This window comes from Lepus europaeus, chromosome 15 (assembly GCF_033115175.1).
Source record: "Lepus europaeus isolate LE1 chromosome 15, mLepTim1.pri, whole genome shotgun sequence".
In the NCBI taxonomy this organism is placed as follows: domain Eukaryota; kingdom Metazoa; phylum Chordata; class Mammalia; order Lagomorpha; family Leporidae; genus Lepus; species Lepus europaeus.
Window position 1 is genome coordinate 91,016,026 of NC_084841.1, and position 23,996 is coordinate 91,040,021.

Genomic DNA, 23,996 nt, shown 5'->3' on the forward strand with positions numbered 1-23,996 from the left:
CCCGGTCTTTGTCCTGACGGCAGAGTTTTCCAGTTCTCACATTGGCAGTTGGAGGTTTTTCTACAAACAGACTCTGCCTTCAATCCACTGGGCCAGAGAAACGTGGGGTGAAATAGCAATGAGAATTACACCTCTGCTCAGTGTTCCAACCCATGGGAGTTTTACCTTCTTTTTGGGTTAACCGTATGTATTGACACTCAGATCTGCTTGTTAAGTATTATGATAAACTTCTTTTTAAAGGACAAAAATTTGCATCTTGGGGCCTTCAGGGTGTTTCCAACATCCCATCCATAGCTTTATACATTACATAGGTAGGTCTAAGAGGGTCCTGGAAATCTGGATTAGGGAAATGTAGATTCTCTTGACAGGAGTGTTATGGTTCTAGATTGAGCACATAAAGACTTAAGTTGTTTGTACATGTATGTGACTGGGTGTTTGGAAGCTGGTGTAGTATCACTATAATGGAAGAATCCAAGAAAGAGTAATGGTATCTAAAATGGTAAAAGGCTACTCAGATTACAAAGATGTACACCACAGCGGGGCATGACCATGTGTGAGGAACTGTGTGGAACATAGAGATTGATTCCACAAAACGTATTCACTAGACACTGGCCCAGCTTCAGCTCCCAGAGGTCCTTCTTCCTGAGCGTCCCAGACCTGGAGGAGAGCGGGGATCTAGTCTCATGGATAAGATATCTCTCAGAACAATCCACATGCTCATTCAACACTGTGTGGAAGACATCAAGGCAACCAGAAATAGAGAAACTGGGGCCCGGCGCTGTGGCCTAGCAGGTAAAGCCAGCACCTGCAGTGCTGGCATCCCATATGGGCGCCAGTTCTAGTCCTGGCTGTTCCACTTCTGATCCAGCTCTCTGCTGTGGCCTGGGAAAGCAGTGGAAGATGGCCCGAGTCCTTGGGCCCCTGCACCCACATGGGGGACCTAGAAGAAGCTCCTGGCTCCTGGCTTCGGACTGGCCCAGCTTTGGCCATCATGGGCCTGGTGCAGCCATTTGGGGAGTGAGCCAGCTGATGGAAAGCTGCCCCCCTCCACGCCCCTGGCCTCTCTGTAACTCTGCCTTTCAAATGAGTACATACATCTTTAAAAAAAAAAATAGAAATACAGACTCTGTTCACTAGATGAGTGGTATCGGTTACTCAAGTATGGCTATGTTGATCCTACAGAATTGTGAAAGCTGATGTGTGAGAGCTGATACTCTAATTCTCCCCCTTGCTCAAACACTGTCCACAGATACATGGATGGAAACAATGCATAGTTAATGCTATGCTCCATTTTATACTCTAAAGCTGACCCTTCTACTGAAACTCTCAAAGGTATCTGTCCCGTAATAGAGCAGTGGATAAATAAATAAATATGCTATATCCAAATGATACAGCATGTGTACACTGAATAGCATGCTATAGAACTAAGTTTACTGATATGATAAAATATTTATGTTATCAAATCTAAAAAAGAGAGCACAAAATCCATATATCATGTCACCCCATGTGAATGTGAACTACAGACTCAGAAAATTTCCCCCACTCATCCATCCCTTCTTGCTGTACACACACTCAGACTTATCAAAAAGACTGGATTGTGAGGGGTAGAATTCTGAGTGACTTTGCTGTTTTCTGATTTCAATCTATTTAAAAGACTTATTTATTCATTTATTTGAAGGGCAGAGTGACAAAAGTCTTCCTTCTTCTGCTGGCTCTCTCCTCAAATACCCACAACAGCCAGGACTGGGCCAGGCAGGAACCAGGAGCCCAGAACTCCACCCCAGTCTCCCACATGTATGGCAGTGACCCTAGTATGTGGGCCATCATCCACTGCTTTCCCAGGCACAGGAAGCCAGGTCGGAAGCATGGAGGAGCTGGGAACAAGCACTCCAGTATCAAATGAGGGTGAACCAAGCAGCGGCTTAACCCCAACTCCAAAATTTCAGTATTTTAATGTGTGCCTTGGCAGGTATCCCATTTGTGATCAGAAAAAAGGTATTGCTAATTGTAAATATAGATAAATAAATAAGAAGATTTTATTCTTCTGGTAACTCAGTGCATGGTGAAGGACCCCAAATCTGGGAATCCAACGCGCTCAGGTGGTCGCCCAAAGACCCAAACTCCAGACCGGTAGATGCAAGAGCAAGAGGATTTTTATTAGGCGTTTGCACAAACGGGCTCCCCAGCACCACAGGCGGTCGAGAGTGAGAGAGAGAGAGAGAGAGAGAGAGAGAGAGCGCAAGCCCCCCCTCCCCCCCAGCAGGGGTTACAGGCAGTTTTTAAAGACAGTAGCCACCTGATTAACATATGTATGCGGAGCGTTTCGTGATTGGCTATTTTGAAGGGCAACAGGCATACAAACTCTTGACGCAATTTTTTAGCGAGGGAAGGGGTAAGTTTATACAATGGTCACTAAGTTACAGAACCTTATTGCAGCTCTTTTTGGACTCCTGCAAGCGTTATCCCGTGAGACAGTTACACAGAGCAGTTTCCCAAGGTTATTCTGCAGGCAGGTGGAGACACAGTTATCTTAAGGAATGTCTACCACCAGCAGCTAAACTTTTTAACCCTTTACTATAATATTATTTTAATACTTACTTTTAGCAGGGGTCTTACAATGGGACTATCTTTATTATTGCTGAGTGCACAGTTACTACAATGGTGAGCAGGGAAATGTGACGGATACTCAGGGGAAGGCAGTCTCAGAAAGACTTTTCACCCCTTCTCCAACAGGGGAAATGTTGGCAAACTTCTGAGCAGAAAAAAGAGGTTGGACATTCACTCATATACAGAAAATACACCTAGCGTCTCCCCGTGGGCGCCAGGTGCCTGTGTTTCCAGTGAGCCACACACTTGCTCTCCCTTACCCGCCCCTCCTTCTTCTCAGGGAAGATGGGAGTTAGCCAAGCCTTTACCTATCGTTTTCGACCTTTGTGATTTTTTTTTTCATGTAGGGTTTGATGTTTATTTGGTGATATTAGTAAAAGCATAGAAAGACTTCTGCAGCAGGGAGAAAAATATGGTCTACACTGAAGAAATAATCAGAGTCTTAGAACTGAACTGTAAGGAGAAGGGGTGTGGTGAATCTAATTTTGCAAAGGGAAAAGTTGTACATGTTAAATACAAAGTGGTGGTTAATGGTGGAAACATAAACGCTCCCTGGGCGTAAACCTTTGTGTCACTACAGTCGGCTTCTACTTGGTTACTATGACAACGATGACATTGTCTATCTGAAGAGTTAAAATCCAGAGAGACAGAACTAAAAGCACGTTATTTCTTTATGATTTTGAATTTATCATGGGATATATATATTTTTCCAATTATTTTCTACTTTTGTAGGATGAAGGCAATTCACAAATTCAATGTGTCTGGTAAAAATATGTATATATATATATATATATATATGTATATATATATTTTAGTGTGGGCTTTGAGCTGCCAGTTCAGACACCAACGTCCACGTTCCTGGGTTCAGTTCCTAGCTCTGGATCATGACTGCAGATCCCAGCTAATACAGACCCCAGGAGCAGCAATGGTGGCTCCAGTGTTGGGTTCCTGATACCCTTGATTATAGGCTCTTGCTTCATTTACTATAATTAGGAGCCCATTAGAAATCTTTGGTAGAAGTGAAAGTTTTACTTTATATCTTTAAAAAAAAAAAAAAAACTTTTGTAGGGAATTTGACTGAATTACATCTTGGAAACCCTGAGAAAGTCAGTGTCTCATCATCTAGTCCCTGTGAGTTGACTACATCATGGTAGTCAAGGAAATAGGTACCCAATCTTAATTTCTTAGAGGGGCTTACGGTGGAAGCCATGAGGAATCCTCTGTAGACTAAATAATTCCTTTCCGAAGCAAGCAGCTCCTCCACTTAATTACTTCTGTCTTAGTGAAGTTTTGTATTCATTTATTTTAAATCCTAGGACTTAAGGCTTGTCTTTCAGAACTTTTGGAGTATATGGATATGATTTTTAAGCCCTGACTGTGCTACCTTAACAATAGTATAACCAGGGGATACTTAACTATCAAATCTTGGCTTCTAATCAGAAACAATAATAACTTCCTTCCCTGCTTATGACAGTGACACAGTAAAAGTGAAGAGTTAGCGCACTTCCTGGCACACACATGCTGGCTTGCATGTGTACCTTATGTTGATATGTTTGTTGTAAGTAACCGCCTTGTTGTTATTATTTTTTCCATCAGGGTAAAGATCTTTAGTAGAACAAAGAAAATTGTGCCAAAATGTTGATAGGGTAAATAAGTCTAAATGGAATCCACTTAATATGTTAAAAATATGGAAAGAATGCCAGCCACACGATGTGTAAAGCTGTGGGTTCCTCCTGGTGTTAAAGGACTAAAGAATGCAGTGATGATGCTATGCTTCATGGTGGTCAAAGCTGTCACCTGGTCATCTCAGGACTCATGAGTGTTTTAAAACAGAGAACTGACAAATTCTGAAAGGCAGCCACTGATGAGTAAAGAAGCAAATTCAGATAAAGACACTCATTTGGGGAGGCAATTGGACATCGATCAAGATTTCTTCTGTTATGCTATTTTTAAAAACTATTTTATTTATTTGAAAGGCAGAGTTACAGAGATCTTCCATCTACTGGTTTACTCCCCAGATGGCTGCAACAGCCAGGGCTGGGCCAGGCTGAAGCCAAGAGCTTCTTCCAAGTCTGCCACGTGGGCGGCAGGGGCCCAAGTACTTGATCCGTCTTTTGCAGCTTTCCCAGGCACATTTAGCAGGCAGCTGGATCAGAAGTGGAGTAACCAGGACTCAAACCTGCACCCCTGTGGGATGCCGGCACTGCAGACAGTGGCTTAACCTGCTGCACCACAGTACCAGCCCCCCCTGCTGTATTCTTAAGTGAAGAAACAAGAAAGACTCATCGATATTCAAAGATAAAGTACAAAATGAGAAATTTTTAAGGGGTTATGAGTGATAGAATGTCATTGTCTGCCGTGAGACTTGGGAACTACCCAAGTCCAGAGTGCGTAACTGTGAACTCTCGGAGGCTCAAAGAAGAACTTCAGGTTCACAGTTGAAGGAAATGTTGCTCAGCCCATGTTTTCCTCGTCACACTGCACAGCCCGCAGAAGCGCCCGCCACGTTCTCCCCTTGAAACTCTCCTCATGGCTCAGAAATTCAGGTCTTGATTCCCCCCAAGTTTCATGATTCGTGCCCCACTTTTTTTTTTTTTAGTATTTCAAAGGATTGTGTCTCTTATATTTCTAATAATTCTTTGAAGTTTTTTCCATCCTTATAACTTTATTGTTAATGATTCCTAAAATGGCTCAACCTAAATCCTATTTTATTGATTTATTTCTCCTGGTATTTTTTATTCTGTAGATACAGATAGACCCCTAAACCTGCCGGCCTGGGTGGAATTAGCAGAAAGCGGGCCATGATAGGATGTCAGTTCCGTGGGAGAGAGGGGTAGGCCCTACCAGAACAGAACGTACAAGAAGTCCTGACTTTCCGTGTGCTCTACAGCTGCCTGGGGAGGGAGGGGCCACACAGGGATGACAAGAAAGGAGGAGTGTGGTGGGAGGTGGATTATACCAAGCCAACAAATAAGTGATCTATTGATGACAATGAAAGCCGGGTCTCCCAGTGTTGGAGAAAATACTTGTAAACCTGGAAAGGAAGAACACTAAAAACAGCCCCAAGGTATCTGAGAGTAACTGGAGGAGTTGAGTTGCGCTTGGAGAATACAAAGTTAGAGTGTGTATGCCTGCCGCACAGACACACAGTAGGTACAAAGTTAGTTACGGATGTGGGAGTGTGTGTGCACAGGCACACATACATAAACATAGAGTTTTAAGCTCAGTGTTTACTGAGAGGTCTTAAAACCAATGCCCCAGAGTAACAAGAACTTCCACCAAAAGGAGTCAGGAGGCCAATGCTGTGGCATAGTGGGTAAAGCTGCCGCCTGCAGGGTGGCATCCCATGTGGGCATCGGCTCGAGTCCTGGCTGCTCCATTTCCAATCCCGCTCTCTGCTATGACCTGGAAAAGCAGTAGAAGATGGCCCAAGTTCTTGAGCTGCTGCACCCATGTGGGAGACCTAGAAGAAGCTCCTGGTTTCAGATCAGTGCAGCTCCAGCCGTTGTGGTCATTTGGGGAATGAATCAGCAGATGGAAGACCTCTCTCTCTCTCTCTGCCTCTCCTTCTCTCTCCGTGTAACTCTGACTTTCAAATAAATAAATAAATCTCTTAAAAAAAAAAAAAAGAACCCTCTATGAAAAACACTGAGGGCCAGCACTGTGGCACAGCAGGTGAAAGCCCTGGCCTGAAGCACCAGCATCCCATAAGGGCACCTGTTCTAGTCCAGGCTGCTCCTCTTCTGATCCAGCTCTCTGCTATGGCCTGGGAAAACAGTAGAAGATGGCCCAAGTGCTTGGGCCCCTTTACCCACGTGGGAGACCCGGAGGAAGCTCCTGGCTCCTGGCTTCGGATCGGCGCAGCTCTGGCTGTTAGATCCAGTTGGGGAGTGAACCAGCAGATAGAAGACCTCTCTCTCTGTCTCTAACTCTCTCTGTAACTTTGTCTTTCAAATAAATAAAATAAATCTGAAAAAAAGAAAAAGAAAAACACTGATTCCAGGGCTAGGCCAGGAAACATGAGGTTGAATCTTGGGACATTTTATGCCAGGAAATAACAAAAAGCTCAAAAAAAGAAAAAAAAGATGGATAACTGTCAAAAAGACTTAAGAACAACGTAAAGGAGTTTCTATAGCCAAATCTGGGATAATTTCATTATGCGATTTATTGATGAGATTAGTAGAATGCGTGCTGGATAAAACAGCAACCTGTGAGTGAATGAGTAAGGAATACTCTTCCTGATGGTGCAATGTTGACTCTGATATAAAAAGAGTAATCAACATGGACTGTCTCCCACTTGGCACCTGTCTTGGTGGTTATCCGTTCGTTATTAGTGCAGGCTATGGCTGGTGGTTTGATAAAGGATTGATGAGGACTGACAGTCTGAGAACAGTTCTGAGACTAATGGAATCCGTCAGAAAGAGGAAAGTCATGACCTTGTCAGCCACCAGCACAAGGAGATGATGCAGGCTGGCGTTAGCAGTGGGGGTGAGTCACCATCCTGCGCCCTGTGGTGTTGTGGCTCCGGTGTTCCGCTGAGAAAGGAGGACTGCGTCGAGGTCATGAAGAAACATCGGAGTCATCCCGTAGAGTTCAAGGCCTGTTCTTCAAACACTTGAGGACCTTGTGGAACTAGGCATGGACTGGAGCAACAGGCAAAGAGCAGGAAGAGACATGACAACTCAGCGTAACGTGCCGCCTGATGGCCTGCTGCCAGAGAGACAAAAGGAACCTCACTGAGACCCATGGCAGGTGCACCTGAGACTCGTGGCTTCGGCAGTGACCTCACATCAGCACTGACTGCCTGGCTTGAAAGGTCATGTCCTGATGAGCGGAAGGACGTTCTTGTTTGCGGAGTGGCGTTTTGCAGCATCGATGAGTGGCGAGGTGTGGTGTGTAGCTTCCTTCGGGTATTTCTGAGAAAGGATTGGGGGTAAGAGGTGAGAGAGCGTGTGAGAGAGGATGAGGAGGCCAGTGTGGTGAAATGTTCACAGTTGGGGAACCTGGGCCAAGATACACGGGGATGCTGTGTACTGTTTGTGCAATTTTGCTCTGGGTTTGAAAGTATTAAATCCACATGCGCATGTGCACATAGAAGGATGGCAGACTGAACTCCAGCCTGGAGCCCAGGGAAGCGGTTTGTAGGTGGTGATCCCGAAACTGAGATCTGAAAGAGGCCAGCAGCAGCCACCAAAGGGTCTGTGAGCTCCCTGGAAGGAGAGAGTTTCCAGTTTAGTTTTTCTGTTTTGTTTTTAACGGTTGGCATTTAGATATTGTTGATGGAAGGAACAGAAGAATAGAAAAAAAAAAAAACCTAGAAAGCTTGGTGTGGCTGGAAGTTAACATGTCAATGGGACACTGGCAAGAACTCAGGCTGGAGAGGTAAGCAGGGACAGGTCGCACAGAAGGAACTCGGGAGCTAAGTATTGGATGTGCTTGTAAGCAAACACTCACCAGAAGCACTAAAAGGGCTTGAGAAATGGCAGTCCTTCCCCCACCTCAGGGACAGCCATGGCGAGACAGCTGTGATCTGGGTGTGTAGGTTCTTCCATGTGAAGTTTGTGTTGAAGCATTTGACTATTTTTACTTTTTAGATAGCATTTGCCTGCTTTTACATATACCAGGGGACCTTTATAGGGGAGCGTTTCAGGCATAGAAAGCCAAGACACTGTGGCAAAGAAAGACCTACGTGATGGACCTCGTGGGCGAGACCGCAATGGAAAGCAGCAGCCACCAAAGGATGTGCTTCTCTCTGAAGGGAGGAGAGAGCCTCCACTTTGCCTGTGGCCTTGTCGAAACCCTGAAGGAGTTTGTGGATTCAAAAGGCTTCCGTAGCCTAGGAAGCTCATGTCAAGAGCCTTGGGTGATCACTGACATCATACATAAGAATGCTAACTGTTAAATAAACAACTAGAGTCACCATGCACTAACTTCCCGCGCAGGACCTCTGTCCTCAAAGAGCTGTATTGTGAGACTTATAGTAAAACTTGTTCTCAAAGAATTCCATCATTTTAGTGTGTTAAGTGGAGGATATTCTTATGTCACACAAATTATAGTTATGTCTAAGTGTTCGCAAAAGATGTACCATTTTTGGGTTCCATTTTAAAAATAATAAAATTTCAAAAAAAAAAAAAAAAAGTGAAGTTGCCATCGAAGTGGAAGGACTTTGACCAGCCCTTGTCTGGGCTGTTGAGGAGCAGCTTTTGCTCTTATTTTTTTTAATATATTCTCTTTTTTTAGTTTTGTTTTTGTTTTGATTTGTTTTGATTTGTTTTCTCTCTTTATCTTTTTCCCCTTCATACAAAGTGCTGACCTCTACCTAGAATAGTTACGCTGTATGCAAAGTTAAATGAAAATAGATCTTAGTAATAAACAAGACTGGGAAGAGGAAGAGGGGTGGGAGGGTGGGTACAGTGGGAAGAATTACTACGCCTAGAGTTGTATTTATAAAATGTATACAAATAAAAAATAATGTAAAAAGAAATTCTCACCACCTGTGGGATTCTGTTTATTTATCGATGTGCTTATGGTGTCCCCCGGCTTCAGTAGTTTAGAACCAGCCCAGTTCTGAGTGCTGCTCAGACAACTGTTGGAACTCATGATCCAGTATCTTTCCCCACAAAAAACAAACCTTGCTTAATTTCCATCTTTTTCCATACCTGTTCTCTTTTCCCATACAACTGTATTGTTTGAACCTAATTGAAGTATTTTTCTAAATAGTTTTTTAGAGAAAATGTTAACTCCAAAAAAAATGTGTTGACCCCTTGGCATTTTGTCCTGCTGCTGTTGCATTCTCAGATGAATGAAATGTTCTATAAAAATAAAGAGCTTAAATTTCAGGGGAAAAAATCAGTTATTCCAGTATTATGTAAGTAAATTAACTGATAAATTAATTTTTGGAAAAGACATGATACTTCTCAGGAACAGATAGGGTAGTTTCTATGTAGATTTTTATTCTCCCAAAATACATATTTCGTTTGCCACAGAATGGGGCAAAGTGGAATTTTTCTATAACCAAGAACTTATACTAGATATATATTCTCTACAAATTCTAAATGCACGTGGAATGCCAGAAACCTCAAGAAATCTCCAAGTGCTCTGTAATTATTGTACAGAGTTTTAAAGGGGACTGTTGAAGCACTGGTTTCACAAATACTGACAGTACTGTTTTCATTTTGTTTGGTTGCATTGGCAGGCACTTGGAGGTGTCCCAGGAAGTCAGCCATTACTCCCCAGTGGAATGGACCCAACCCGACAACAAGGTAACTGCTCGCACGTGAGAGGAAACCAACGTGTAGAACCACAGAAGAAATCCTTTTGGTGGTCGTTGTTAAAGTGTTGCTAGTATAAGTGGTATGTTGTTATACCAGTTGCATTTCTTCAGGTAACATGGCTGACTAGTTTATATCTTCAGCTAACTGTTAGTTATGTGTGATAGTAAGGGTGCTGGTGACATAACAAAAGAATACACAAGTTTCCAAAACTCTGTATTATAACAAATAACGTCTAAAACCTTTTCTGTAACCTTTAACAAGTAGGAGCTCAGTGGTTATATCCCTTGGGATTCCCTCTGCCTTTTTCGGATGGAGGGGCTAGTGACGTGAAAGGTGAGCAGAAGGAAGAGGGGATCTAGCAACACATGACCTCAGGTTAACATTCCCAGTCATCACCTTCCTCCATGGCAGTATCTGGGTACCACGCGAAGTGTAAGACTCCATTGTACTGCTCAGGAAAAGAGGAGCAAATAGGGTGAGAGAGGTCGTTCAACACAGCGGTGGGAGAAAATGTCAACCGAGACGCTAATGGAGGGTGTGGGTAGGCAGTGGTCAGAAGCAGACAAGTGGCCAGGAACCAGGATGTGATGGTGTCAGTCACTCAGATACCTGGTGAGCAACCTTGTACCTAGCGAGAAGCAGCTGCCAGCCTTGGGTTGAGCCCCCATGGCCACTACACTGCTAACCTCTTCTTACTTTTTCAGGACATCCAAATATGGGTGGGCCAATGCAGAGAATGACTCCCCCACGAGGAATGGTGCCCTTAGGACCACAGGTAAAACATCTGTGTAGAAAGATCAGGTTGAGCTTTTCATCTTCATCTATAAACTGTATCAGCTCGTGAGCTTTCAGATGTTAAAGTTTCAATAGAGGATCTTGAGGCTGTAATATTTGTGACATGTCCACATTGATGCAACAGCAAAATGTGTTTTTATGGTGTCTTGTAATATATGAAAAATGTACTCTAAGAATAAATTAAAGTAGCATAAAAAGACAGCTATCACCCTTTTGCTGGTTACACTAAGGAAGTGACTACATTAAATGAAACCCACTTGGTTCAAAGTATCAAATAGAATTGGGAAAAAAAAATCTATACATGTTTTAAAGAACATCATTGGCATGGTTGACAGTTTATATATATACAGCCATATTTCTTTGTCCACTAGGGAAACTATTAGAGAATCTTTCAGAAATCAACGTTAAAATGAGTCTTACGGAAGAAGCGTGATAATACTCAGCTTACAGCACACGTTGGCCAAGTTCTCCCAAAACCTCCCAGAGCTGTACACTGAGGTCGACTCTGTCTGTGCTGTTCCAGAGTGGTGTTGTATTGTTTATTTTAGCTAAAACATCAGTTCCTCTCTCTTTCCTTCACCCCCCCCCTCGGGAAAATTGGTTGCAATAGGAATTATGTGTGTGGTGTTGTATCTTAAAGCAATGTAAAATCCAGAGCTTTAGATTTCTGACTCACGGGAAAGAGGCGAGCGTGTTATAAAGATGGTGAAAGAATGAATTTACTTACTTTTCCCTTCCAAGAACAGCGTTGTAAGTGACAGTTTTAGGGGCTTGTTTCATGTATCTCCTCTTAAAGAATAAACCACGTGTTTCGTTGTGGCCCCTAAGGAGTCAAAAACTTAAGAACCAAATTCCCAAATAATGTGATTGTGACTCAGATGTTTCCAGCGAGCACACAATAATATGTATGAACTCTACTGAGGCATGCAACTTAGAGCCAAATTTTGCAAAGATGCCATGTTACATTAAAAAGAAAAAAACTAACCATATTAATATCTGGCAGACCCAAATCCAGATGAAACCAGCATGTTTTTATTTAGGGTCAGTTCTTTCCTATGAATTTTCTTAAGGTTTTATTAAACTTTCATTCTGATATCCAAATTACTTTTCCCAACTCCTACTCATGTTGGAAATGATTGTGTTAACCCACCATCGCTGAACTGTTCATAGCAATTACAAATTACAAACTCCGTGGGATATTTCATTGACTAATCATACTTTTAGTCTTTAATAAACTAAGCCAACCAATTTGGCTGTGCAGAACCTAAAAGATTTTTTTTTTTTTTGGGAGAGATTTTCTTAATAGATAGGTCTATTTTAAATAAACATAAAAAATTCCATGCTTATAATTTAGTTCTCATTCTTCATTCAGTTCCCTTGTTTTTCAGCTTCTCCTTAAGCCTTCATCATCCCAAATTATTAGTAGTATTAGCTTTTAATGTTTTAGAAACTAGAATCTGATTTGAGTCAGCTTTGCAGTGTTTGAAGAGTTATAGCAGTGCTTGCCTAAGCTTTATGAACATCTTGTTTGAAAAATGCAGAAATAAAAAGCATATTGGTCTTTATAGGCTTGTTCTAAACAGCTATATGTTTGTGCTAAATGTAAATTACAGGAGAAAGTAACAGATTACTGTGATGAGTGATCTCTTATTGATGAGTGTTAAAAGCTTTGTAATGCTAGTGTGCATTCTTTCTTCACGTTTTCAAAGCCAGAGAGAGTAGTTTATTTCTTCCATTTAGATAAGCAGCACCCTCCTTCCTGTCTGTTTCTGTACCATATGAGGGGCAGGATATTTCGGTCTGAACTGATCTCCCAAATCAGAAATACCCACAGTTACTGTCGAAAATCGCTGTATACAAAGTAAAAGAGTTAAAGGAAATTATACATCTGCATTTAAGTGAAAGAGGAATCAGAGCATGTGAATGACACAATAGGAGCAGAGTCAGGTGACCTTCACTTGGAATGAGGGAGTGCTGTGATGTGTGTACTTCCTAACACCTGGCATACAAAATGTGTGTACTCTAAACTGAAATCTGCAGGTAATTTTATTTAAAAAATCTGTACATGCATAATATTTGGGGCTTAAGTGGTAAAAGGGGGTGGTAGTTACCTGTCAGAACAACTGAATTCTCAAAATGAAGGAGTATCTATAATCTAGTGATTCTTTGAAAATGCTGTTTCTGTAGACAAGATGCATACATAGAACATAGTAAATGTGCAACTCAAACATTTTGCATGGATGAAGAAATATAAGTATGTCACAAAAGCAGGCATTTTTCCCACCCTCTATTTTAATTGCAATGACAGTAATAGTACATGACTTTTAAATTTGTATCAGTGGCCTTTCAATAGAAAAGCAAAATTATCTCTTTAAGGACGAAGAGTGTCTTTCCTAAATCATATTTGAAGTCACTTTTGTACTTGCTTTTGTAATAAGATGGACTTAGTGAACCTGTGTTCTTAAGCTCAGTGAATGCCTTGTAACTCACAGAAAAATTTACCACCACCCAAATAGTTCTAATTCTTCTTGGAATCTGAAAGATAAATATGTTATCTACAAGTGGGAACACAGGATTTCCAAACCAGTTACTGAGGTAGAGAAAGAATAAGATGCAAATAATCTCTGATGGGCTCTCATGTAAAAAGAGACTCAACCGATTCTGCACGTTCGGGTCTAAGGTGGTAGACGTCAGCTCAGTACTTGGAAGAAATTTCTAGAAACTAAGCTGCCCAGTCTTGAGACGACTTCCTAGACTCCCCAGGCAGCATATGCACAGCCATTTTGCACTGGGCGAGATCAGGCCAGATGGAGTTGTGCTGTTACGTGAGCCTTCACATCCCGCCACCCTGAGCTAGCGCTTCCCGTCCCGCCTGTGTGGAAACCGCTCGGGAAGCCATTGTCATTCCCACCTATCTTCCTGATTTCTTCTTCTTTAGATTAGTTCAGAAGTGAAAATATGTTGTCAATATCTTGAATAATCCTACATTGAATAACTTCTGGCCCATTTCCAATGACAGTTCAGTCTCATTAGCCCATCATGTGTTGAAGGCTTGCTGTGTGCCTGACACAATACTTGAGCATTGAGTGTACAAAGAGGAGTAAAACATTCTCTGCCTTCAGGGCTCTTATTGTTTATCAAGAGATGCAGATACATAGAGAAGAACGACTATATAATAGAAGAAGTCTAGGAAAGAAGCGCACTTGTGATTCACGACATAAATGTAGCCAGGCAAGTAGATCTGTTAGCGCTGAGGGCGCACGGGGACAGAAAAGAGGACTCTAAGTTGTTTCTGTGTTGACTGGGATAATAAGAAGCTGGCAGCTAAAGTTTTTGAGCATCAAATGCTACACTTTTAATTTACCAAGCATTATGATAAGTGCTCTGTATTTCATTTTATCCTCCAAGAAGTCGAAAAGGGAGGCTGAATTATCACAACACAGATAAGGAAATTAAAATTGCATTCTATTGAGAGAATTACTGACCAGAGACCACACACATACAGAAAGAGGGACAGAGGGCACGGGGTGGTGGCCACAGAGATTCCAGCAGTGTCTGTCCACCTCCGGAGCTGCAAGGAAAACTGGTATCTTCCCTGGATAGGAAAAGGTCCGCGGAGACCAAGAGTGAGGGGAGGTCTTCCCTGTGAGGCATGTCTAGGATACTTAGATGCAGATTGTTTCCAGTCCCTGGCTTTCTTCCTGAGCTCCCTTGCCACCACCTTCCTGGACCCAGAGGTGAAGGGAGGTGGCTGTCCTCCCACCTAATGGCTCACACATGCATGGAAACCAGTCCTCTGTCTCGTCGTAGCTCTCCACTGGGGGTAGTTAAGTAAGATTTCCTGTAAGTAAAAGCAATAAGCAAAGAGATGACTAGGTCATTCTCCTTATCAACTGTGGCTTACTCTCTGGAGTTAACAGCCTTCCTCTCACTGATTTATTTCCTCTACGACCCCCCAAGGCCAAGGAAGATGAGTTAGCATGAGTATGACAGTGAACTTCGGGAAATCCGTAGGCTAGAGTACATGGTTGGGAGCCTGGTATGGAGAGGAGCACCACAGGAAATAAGAACAGGGAGCTTAGGCTGGCGCTGGCCGCGCCCAACTCATAGAGTCCTACCAAGGAGTTTCGACTCATTCGACAGGTGGTGTGGGTTGCCATAGCTTCTAGGTGACCTGGGTCATACTGAGTTGTAGGACAGCTCTCGAGGAGGTATAGAGAAAACAGATTAGGGCGGGGAGACACTAATCAGACTTGAACTAAATAAAAGAAGTCTTCTGGGTATGACAAAGATGGATGCTAGGACTTTGCTAACTGACTTGGGGTTGAAAGAAAGCACAGCCGTCAAGGGGCTCTTGGACCTTCTCAGCCTGGACTGTGGTGGAAGTGATGCCAGAGAGCTGGCTGTGGGAGGCTGCGGAAGAACTCCCCCAGGAGGAGAGACGCTGCCTTGACTTTGAATACAAGAGTACTTCAAAAGAAACTCTGTAGAAATGGAATGAAAAGTAGGAGTTTATTTTCTGTACAAGTCAATCGAGATCCATATAGTTTTTTTCATAAAACATATTTTACACATACAGGGAGGAAAAACTTGTATTTTTAATTCCATTTTCCCACAAATTCTTTGAGGTCCCCTTGTGTGTTGAGAGTGAGGTATCCAGACAGGAAACAGGCCCAAAGGAGCTCCACCACGAGTTACCCTGGAGCCCTGGAGGGGCTGTGACAGAGCATTCAGACTGGGGTGCCACGCACAAATAGCTCCCAAAAAACGATAACATAAATGTGTGTGTGCTGAAAAGAATGCTGTAGCAGGAACTGGGAGAAAAGCCACGTTTTTAAAGAGTTAGCAAAATAAAAAGGAGCCAGCAAAGAAAACTGGCATCAGAATAGTTGGCAGAATCGGGGTGTCCCAAAGCCAAGTGTGAAACCCGGGGGTAGGTCAAGATACGTCATTTTGACAGTGGCAGAACTAGCCCTTTGGCCCTAGGGCCACTGGACTTAAATGATCGCAATGTGTGTGTTGAACTAGGAGAGCGTTTTTAGTGCTTTGAATGCACGTAATAAATACTGAAGTTTATGGAGCTGTGTAAGTCCTGCATGCATATTTCGAGTATACTTTGCTTTTCATCTACTTTGTGTGTTTGTGTGTGAGTGCATTTCTCTGTTGGATGTTATTTTGTGAATAGAAGTTTGTATTCAACTTTCTGGGATTGGATTTGCCTGTTTTATATTTATTTATTTATGTAAAAAGTCTGACAATTTCAAACATTTTGAAAAATGTGGTCTTTAAAACAATTTTTTATTTGATAAATTCACTATTACACAAACAGTATGAAATTAATGAAGATCTGTCGAGTATTATAATTAGTCATAGCTTAATCATGTCACATACTCTGATGACCTTCCATGTTCATGTATTGTTCAGAAACACACAAACCGAAGTAAGGGTTAAAACAGAAACAAAACTGCAAGAGTGGATCCCTCAGAGAATGAATTACACAGGCCTTATCCAGTCAGGAGTCATGTAGGGAAGTCATTAACCAGCTCTCCTTTCTTTCCCCCTCCTCTTTGGTTTTGTTTTTTTGTTTTGTGGTAGTCTGACCCTTGGTTATCATTACAGAGCTATGGCGGTGCCATGAGACCCCCACTGAATGCTCTAGGTGGCCCCGGAATGCCTGGGATGAACATGTAAGCCAACCGATTTTCTTCTGTTGAGTCAAGTGTTGTGTTTTCCCTTGTCCGACATCACCCTCGTTTGTAAAAGCAGCTGGGCTCCTCAGGCCCAGGGCAGACCAGCAGGGAACTGCGCGAGAGCTGTGGTGTGGGCCTCGTTCCCGCAGCCTCACCTCTCGCCTGCTTCCTCCTTCATTGCAAGCTTTTCAGGTGCCGTAAGTCACCAGCCGCAGTCCGTTTCTTTTTGATAAGTACGTGGACACCAGGGCAGTAACAGACGTTCAGCGCTTCCTGACGAGGGGGGTCTGACCCCTATACGCACAGACGTGCCTTTACTGTAACTTGACTGACAACACAGGCAGAACCGCCTCCCACAGTGTATCCTGTGTTCAAGGACTGCCCATGGCACAGGGTGACGTTGCTTCTAAAAACGGAGCTTTGTAAAAATTCACAGTGGGAATGGGAGAGGGAGGAGGAAGAAGGGTTGGAGCCTGGGCAGGAGGGAGGGAGGGTGGGAAGCATCACTGTGTTCCTGGATTTAAAAATGTTAAAAAAAGGAAAATTCAAGATGTACTTGGATAGGAGGAAGTGAGAGGGCTTTGTTTTGTTTCCTCCTTTTACTGGGAAGGTCTTTCTAACCCAGCGAGAGTAGTTTGCTTCTGTCATTTCTGTTTTTTTTTTTTTTTTTTTAAGATTTATTTTATTTATTCTAAAGAGTTATAGAGAGAGGCAGAGAGAGAGAGAGAGAGGTCTTCCATCCGCTGGTTCATTCGCCAGATGGCCGCAACGGGTGGAACTGAGCCAATCTGAAGCCAGGAGCCAGGAGCTTATTCCAGGTCTCCCACTTGGGTGCAGGGGCCCAAGCACTTGGGCCATCTTCTGCTGCTTACCGAGGCCACAGCAGAGAGCTGCATCGGAAGAGGAGCAGCTGAGCCAAGAACCGGCGCCCATATGGGATGCCGGCACTTCAGGCCAGGGCTTTAACCCACTGCACCACAGCGCCGGCCCTGCTGTCATTTCTGTTTACCAATATAATATGGTTTATTAGGGAACTTTTATTTATTTTTCATTATGCAAATTGTTCAGTTGTCCAGGATGTGGCCTAAGAAGCTTTCCAGATAGAGTGAATGTGACCTGTGTTGGAGTGAGGGTGCACCCCCAACGTGTGTCTCCTCCAGTCTGTGTTTTACAATGCTGCTCTTGTTGCATGGCATGGAATAAATACGGGAAATAAGCTGTGTTGATGTACGGGGTTTTTCTTTTTCTTTTTCTTTTTTTTTTTTTTGAAGTTTCTGAAACCCATTTTCATGAAAGGGAAATTTTCCTAAAATTAAAAATAGGTTAATAGGTGAGTAGCAGCTAAACTCAAAACTAACAGAACCGAGCGGAAAAGTAGGTCACATTTTCCTGTCACATCTTTTGTTGTAAAATAAAAATGTGTAGACATGAAACCTGACTTTTGTTAAATTCTTCAAAGGCCTTTATTAATGGTTGTCACAGAAAGGAATGAATGATGTTTTGTGCTTACAACAAAGGATAGAATTCTTACCAGTAAGAGAGAGTTAATTTAAAAAATTTGTCTATATGATATTCTCACTTTTAAAAAAATTATTTTATTATTTGAAAGGCAAAATTATGGAGACAGAAGGGAGAGACAGAAAGGGAGAGAGATCTTCCATCCATTGATTTACTCCCCAAACGGCTGCAAAGGCCAGAGCTCGGCCGGGCCAAAGCCAGGAGCCAGGAACTCCATCTGGGTCTCCCAGGAACTCCATCTGGATGGCAGGGGCCCAAGCACTTGGGCCATCCTGCGCTGCCTTCCTAAGCACCCTAGCTGGGAGCTGGATCAGAAGTGGAGCAGCCAGAACTGGAACCAGTGCTCATTTGAGATGCTGGCACCTGAGGTAGCACCTAACCTGCTGTGCCACATGCTGCCCCAAGATAGTTGCTTTTAAATATAATAGGTTTTAAGGAATGTAAATTTGTGTACTCTGCCAAGTTGTAAGAAGCATATATATATTTTTAAAGATTTATTTTATTTATTTGAAAGAGTTTCAGGCCAGCGCCGCGGCTTACTAGGCTAATCCTCCGCCTGCGGCGCCGGCACCCGGGGTTCTAGTCCCGGTCAGGGCACCAGATTCTGTCCTGGATGCTCCTCTTCCAGTCCAGCTCTCTGCTATGGCCCGGGAAGGCAGTGGAGGATGGCCCAAGTGCTTGGACCCTACACCTGCATGGGAGACCAGGAGGAAGCACCTGGCTCCTGGCTTCAGATCGGCGCAGCGTGCCAGCTGCAGCACACCGGCTGTGGTGGCCATTTAGGGGGTGAACCAACAGAAAGTAGGACCTTTCTCTCTCTCTCTCTCTCTCTCTCTCTCTCTCTCTCTCTCTCTCTCTCTCACTGTCTAGCTCTGCCTGTCAAAAAAAAGAAAGAAAAAAAAGAGTTTCAGAGAGAGAGAGACAGAGAGAAAGGTCTTCCATCCATTGATTCACTCCCCAAATGGCTCTAAAGGTCAGAACTTGGCCAGACCAAAGCCAGGAGCCAAAACCTCCCTCCGGGTCTCCCACATGAGTGGCAGTGGTCCAAGTACCTGGGCTGTCTTCCGCTGCCTTCCCACATGGGATACTGGTGCTGCAGGCTGGGCCCTAACCCACTGCACCACAGCGCCGGCCCAAAAGGTATGCATTTTGAATACTATGACCAGCCCTGAGTTGTCACTAAATATTAGGAATGTATTCAATATCACTTTGTATATTAGTCCGCGTTATAATTGCCAGATGATCAACTTCAGGTGAATCTCTTTTAGCAGGTAGAGAAAAAAATTATTTTCATATAACCATTGAGAGGTTCAAATGACTACTTAAAATCGCTTAGTTCCTTTCTCACTTATACTTAAGCATTACAAATATGTATACATCTAATTCCTCAGACTATGAAGACTAAAAATATGGCTCAAATTCTATTTATTTTTAAATATAGCCCTTGTAAAAATTTTTAGTATTAGATCTATTTGGGATAGAGACAGAGGGAGAAATCTATTCCCTGGTTCACTCCTCAAATGCCTACAACAGTCAGAGCTGGGCGAGGCCAAAAGCAGGAGTTGGGAGTACAACCCAGGTCTTCTAGGTGGGTGACGGGAGCCCAGGGGCACAAGCCATCATCTGATGCCTCCCAGGGCGCATAGCAACAGGATGTGGGAATCAGAAGCAGAGCAGAAACTTGAACCAAGACACTCCGACACAGGATGTGGGTGTCCCAAGTGGTATCTTAAATGCTACATCTAAAATTTTTAATATGATTATTTTATTGATATCTGAGTTTGAGTTTCTTATTTAAGTATTCCAAATACCTTGAAATATTTTCTATTACATAACATTTCACTATTAATATAATTTATGGTTCTTTTTTAAAAGATTTTATTTCTTTATTTGAGAGAGAGTTACAGAGAGGGAGAGACAGAAAGTTCTTCCATCCGCTGGTTCACTCCTCAAATGGCTGCAACCAGCAGAGCTGGGCCCATCCAAAGCCAGGAGCCAGGAGCTTCTTCCAGGTCTCCCACATAGATGCTGGGGCCGTCTTGTACTGGTTTCCCAGGCCATAGCAGAGAGCTAGAGCAGAAGAGAGGCAGCCACGTGGGATACCGGCACCAAAGGCTGAGGCTTAGGCCACCCCACACACCCAGTGTAGAGGACCCTCTAAACCTGACAGACTGTGATCTCCATGTTTGCGGCTGTTTTGTTTGAGGTCTTACACCTCTTCAGGTTTCTGTAAATGAGCCTTCTTTCGGGACCAGCAAGCGTGTGAACCTTTACATCTGTGAATGTTTCCTGCTAACAGGGAAACTTCTGGAGCATGGAAGATCTGACCAGGGAAAATAATGATTGTTTTGACCGTGGCCCCCACGAAACAGAATTGAATTTAAAGAGACATAAAAATATAAGCACATTTTATCTCCATTGCTGTCCATGGAGTAAACTGTGTCAAAATTCACTTCACAACGCATTACCCTTCAAAACAAAGTAATTTTGCTTGATGACAAACAGGTATTCCTGACTCATATTTGTGTTTTTCTTCATGTCTTTTTTTTTTTTAACTTACTGGGTTCCTTGAAATTGGAAGGAAAAGGCATTAGAATGGTGCTACCTTAAGCTGAGTCTGTAAGCTGTTTAACTAAAATAACTGTGTGTTGGGGGGTCAGGAGCGACCTGCCAGAGTCCTACCTGGGCAGTTTTTCTTTAGCTTGTCACTTTTCACGTTTGCCACTAGAGTAGGAGAGTGAACAATGCTCCATGCTAGTCACATACTGTATTCTAACCGGTATCTGCATCTCTATTTATTACATATATACTTGCATATGTAATATTTATAATTTTATATATTTGTATACATATTTATATACATATTACATATTTTATGAAATATATACTGTATGTATGTTTATATACATAGTTACATATGTGATATATATATGTATATATAACATATATATGTAATCTTTACATGTCCATTCTCTAAACTGAGGAGAAACTACACAAGGTGTCGTTTAGAATGGAAATGGTGGTGGGCATTTCCCACAGCAGTTAAGATGCTACTTGGAACTCCTCCTGCCTCCTGTATCAGCGTGTCTGGGATCGAGTCCCACCTCCGCTTCTGACCCACCCTCCTGTTAATATGCGCCCTGGGAGTCAGCAGGTTATGGCTCAAGTTCTTAGGTTCCTTGCCACCCTTGTGGGAGACCCAGATGGGGGTTCCAGGATCCTGGCTTCAGCCTGGCACAGCTCTGGATGTTGCCACCATTTGGGAAGTGAACCGGCAAACAGTAGATCACTCTCTTGGTCTTTCTCTCTCTCTTGCTGTGCCTTACAATTAAATAAATAAATTTGAACGAAGTGATTTTGGGTTATGGAAGATTCTCCCCCGTGTAATCACAATTGCCTTAATTTCATCAAAGACATCATCCTTACCCAAAATTACAGGCTTCCTTCAAATTTGCTTTTTCCTGTAATTTAACTGAGGCAAACATGATTCTACTTCAGACTGTTACTAATGTTTAACTTAATGTTATTTAAATAAAACGTCTGATAACATTAACATCTAATTTGGCATGTTAATATTTTGAAACAATAAAATATTTTATACATAAAACTATTCATACAATACTTGTTTAGTCATAATATTTCAAAATTATGGGCTCATTATTTAGGTAGCATCATTGTATGCATGTATATGTTTGCCATGATTTGGCTGTGATAGGTTCTTTGTGTCTTAATACAAACGTTTCCAGTGTCTTTACTGTGTGACAGCATCAGACTCATAGCGTGGATCGGTCATAGCGTGGATCGGTCATAGCGTGGATCGGTCATAGCGTGGATCGGTCCTAGCGTGGATCGGTCCTAGCGTGGATCGGTCATAGCGTGGATCGGTCATAGCGTGGATCGGTCCTAGCGTGGATCGGTCCTTGCTGCCCAGGGGTGTGCTTGATCACATACACCCTGTGATTTGCCCTCGTTTCTATCCATGGGGACGACAGGTGCTGCATGTAGCATCATCTCTCCAGAGTGTTCCAGCAGTCAGTGAGGAGCTCATGGCTGTCATCCGGAAGAGGCAGCCATTTGCAGAGGAAAGACAGGTGCCCTCACCTTCTCCCATCACAGACTTTTGCCGTCCCCTTCGGAATCTTATCTTCCCTTCAATTCCCCAACCTGAGTGGGAAAAAAATTCCACTTGTGCATTCCTAGTAGACCCCAAGGGCAGAATCCTTGCCCTTCCCACTGCTTACGCTCCTTGGAAATCCTGAAACAAGTCTACGAATAACTCTCTGTATTCCAAGTAAGTAAGGTAATGCAGTAACTCGCTGTATCTAACATTCCAAACTTCAGGTTCAGAGTCCCTTGAATCAAGAGATTTTCTTTTCTTTCTTTTTTTTTTTTTTTTTTTATTAAAACTTAGACTCCAAGAGTGGACATTGTGGCTGGTGCCGCGGCTCACTAGGCTAATCCTCCGCCTGCAGCGCCAGCACACCGGGTTCTAGTCCTGGTTGGGGCACCGGATTCTGTCCCGGTTGCTCCTCTTCCAGTCCAGCTCTCTCCTGTGGCCTGGGAAGGCAGTGGAGGATGGCCCAAGTGCTTGGGCCCTGTACCTGCATGGGAGACCAGGAGGAAGCATCTGGCTCCTGGCTTCGGATCAGCACAACTCACCGGCCGTACCGGCCACTTGGGGGGTGAACCGATGGAAAAAGGAAGACCTTTCTCTCTCTCTCTCTCTCTCCCTGTCTAACTCTGCCTGTCAAAAAAAGAAAAAAGAAAAAAGAAAAGAAAAGAAAGAGTGGACATTGTAGCATAGTGGGCAAAGCCACCACCTGCACCAGTATCTCATATGAGTACCAGTTTGTATCTTGGCTGCTCTACTTCCAATCCAGCTCCCTAGGAAAAGCAGTAGGAGATGATGGCCCAAGAACTTGGGCCCTTGCCACCCATGTGGGAGACCCAGTTGAAGCTCCTGGCTTGGGCCTAGCTCAGTGCTAGCCATTGCAGCAAACTGGGGAGTGAACAAGCAGATGGACGCTCCCCACCCCCTTCTCTCCCTCTCTCTCACTCTCTTCCTCTCTCTCAAATGAATATATAAATCTATTTTTAAAATTCACTTTCGGAGCTGGCACTGTGGTGCAGTGGGTTAAAGCCCTGGCCTGCAGTGGCAGCATCCCATATGGGTACCAGTTCTAGTCTCGGCTGTTCCTCTTCCAGTCCAGCTCTCTGCTATGACCTGGGATGGCAGTAGTAGATGGCCCAAGTCCTTTGGCCTCTGCACCCATGAGAGAGACCAGGAAGAAGCTCCTGGCTCCTGGCTTCAGATGGGCACAGCTCCGGCTGTTGAGCCATCTGGGGAATGAACCAGTGGATGGAAGACCTCTCTGGCTCTACCTCTCTCTGTAACTCTGTCTTTCAAATAAATAAAATAAATCACTTTCAAGGATTAGAAGGAAAGAGAATTTTGAATGATTCTAATTACAGAAGAGCAAGTGACAGTAGTTAGCTCTTCCTAAGACTATTTATTCAAGCATACTTTGTACTGCAGCATGAAGAGACCGATTTAATTGAATATCAATATTATTAAAGATTTTTATGTTCTTTTAAGTTACATAATACAAGACGTTCTTTGTCATCCTAAAATGAGGTAATATGATACCAGTCCTTGGCATCAGCTCCCTCCTATTTTTCTCTAAGATTGACTCTAGCTGTCGCCCTGAACTGAAATCACACACACACACACACACACAAAGTGATTCCTCACTTAATAGCAACTAAAGTGTCAATGGCACTGAAAGATGGACTAATAGACATAATAGCAAATTTTTGAAAAGGAGGCAACTTAAATACATGCTTTTTGTGTGCATTAATTTATTTGTAACTTGATAATTGCAATCATTATATGTTTAGGCATTTTATAAGTAATTGTATTTTGAATGATAGAGGTAGTTCTTATATTGATGTCACAAGATTATAATTTATATTTATGTCTTAATGCACTTTATTCCAAAAGTGTGTTTCTGTACTAATTTGGGTATGGATAGTAACCAGTAATTACAGTTTATGATTTACTGTGAATGTTCAAAGCATGGGTGAAAACTCCCCTTTTCATACTGTTTTACAG

General features: G+C 43.1%; 1 protein-coding gene across 2 annotated transcripts in view; it reads left to right on the forward strand.

The window, feature by feature from the left end:
* The window catches only part of SSBP2 (single stranded DNA binding protein 2), a 309,712-nt gene that overhangs the window by 253,068 nt on the left and 32,648 nt on the right, over window positions 1-23,996 (forward strand). For both annotated transcript variants that reach the window (XM_062212479.1, XM_062212480.1), the window contains 3 exons: window positions 9,803-9,869; window positions 10,586-10,656; window positions 16,296-16,363. In XM_062212479.1, the coding sequence (XP_062068463.1) occupies window positions 9,803-9,869; window positions 10,586-10,656; window positions 16,296-16,363 (206 nt within the window). The remainder of the gene's footprint in view (window positions 1-9,802; window positions 9,870-10,585; window positions 10,657-16,295; window positions 16,364-23,996) is intronic.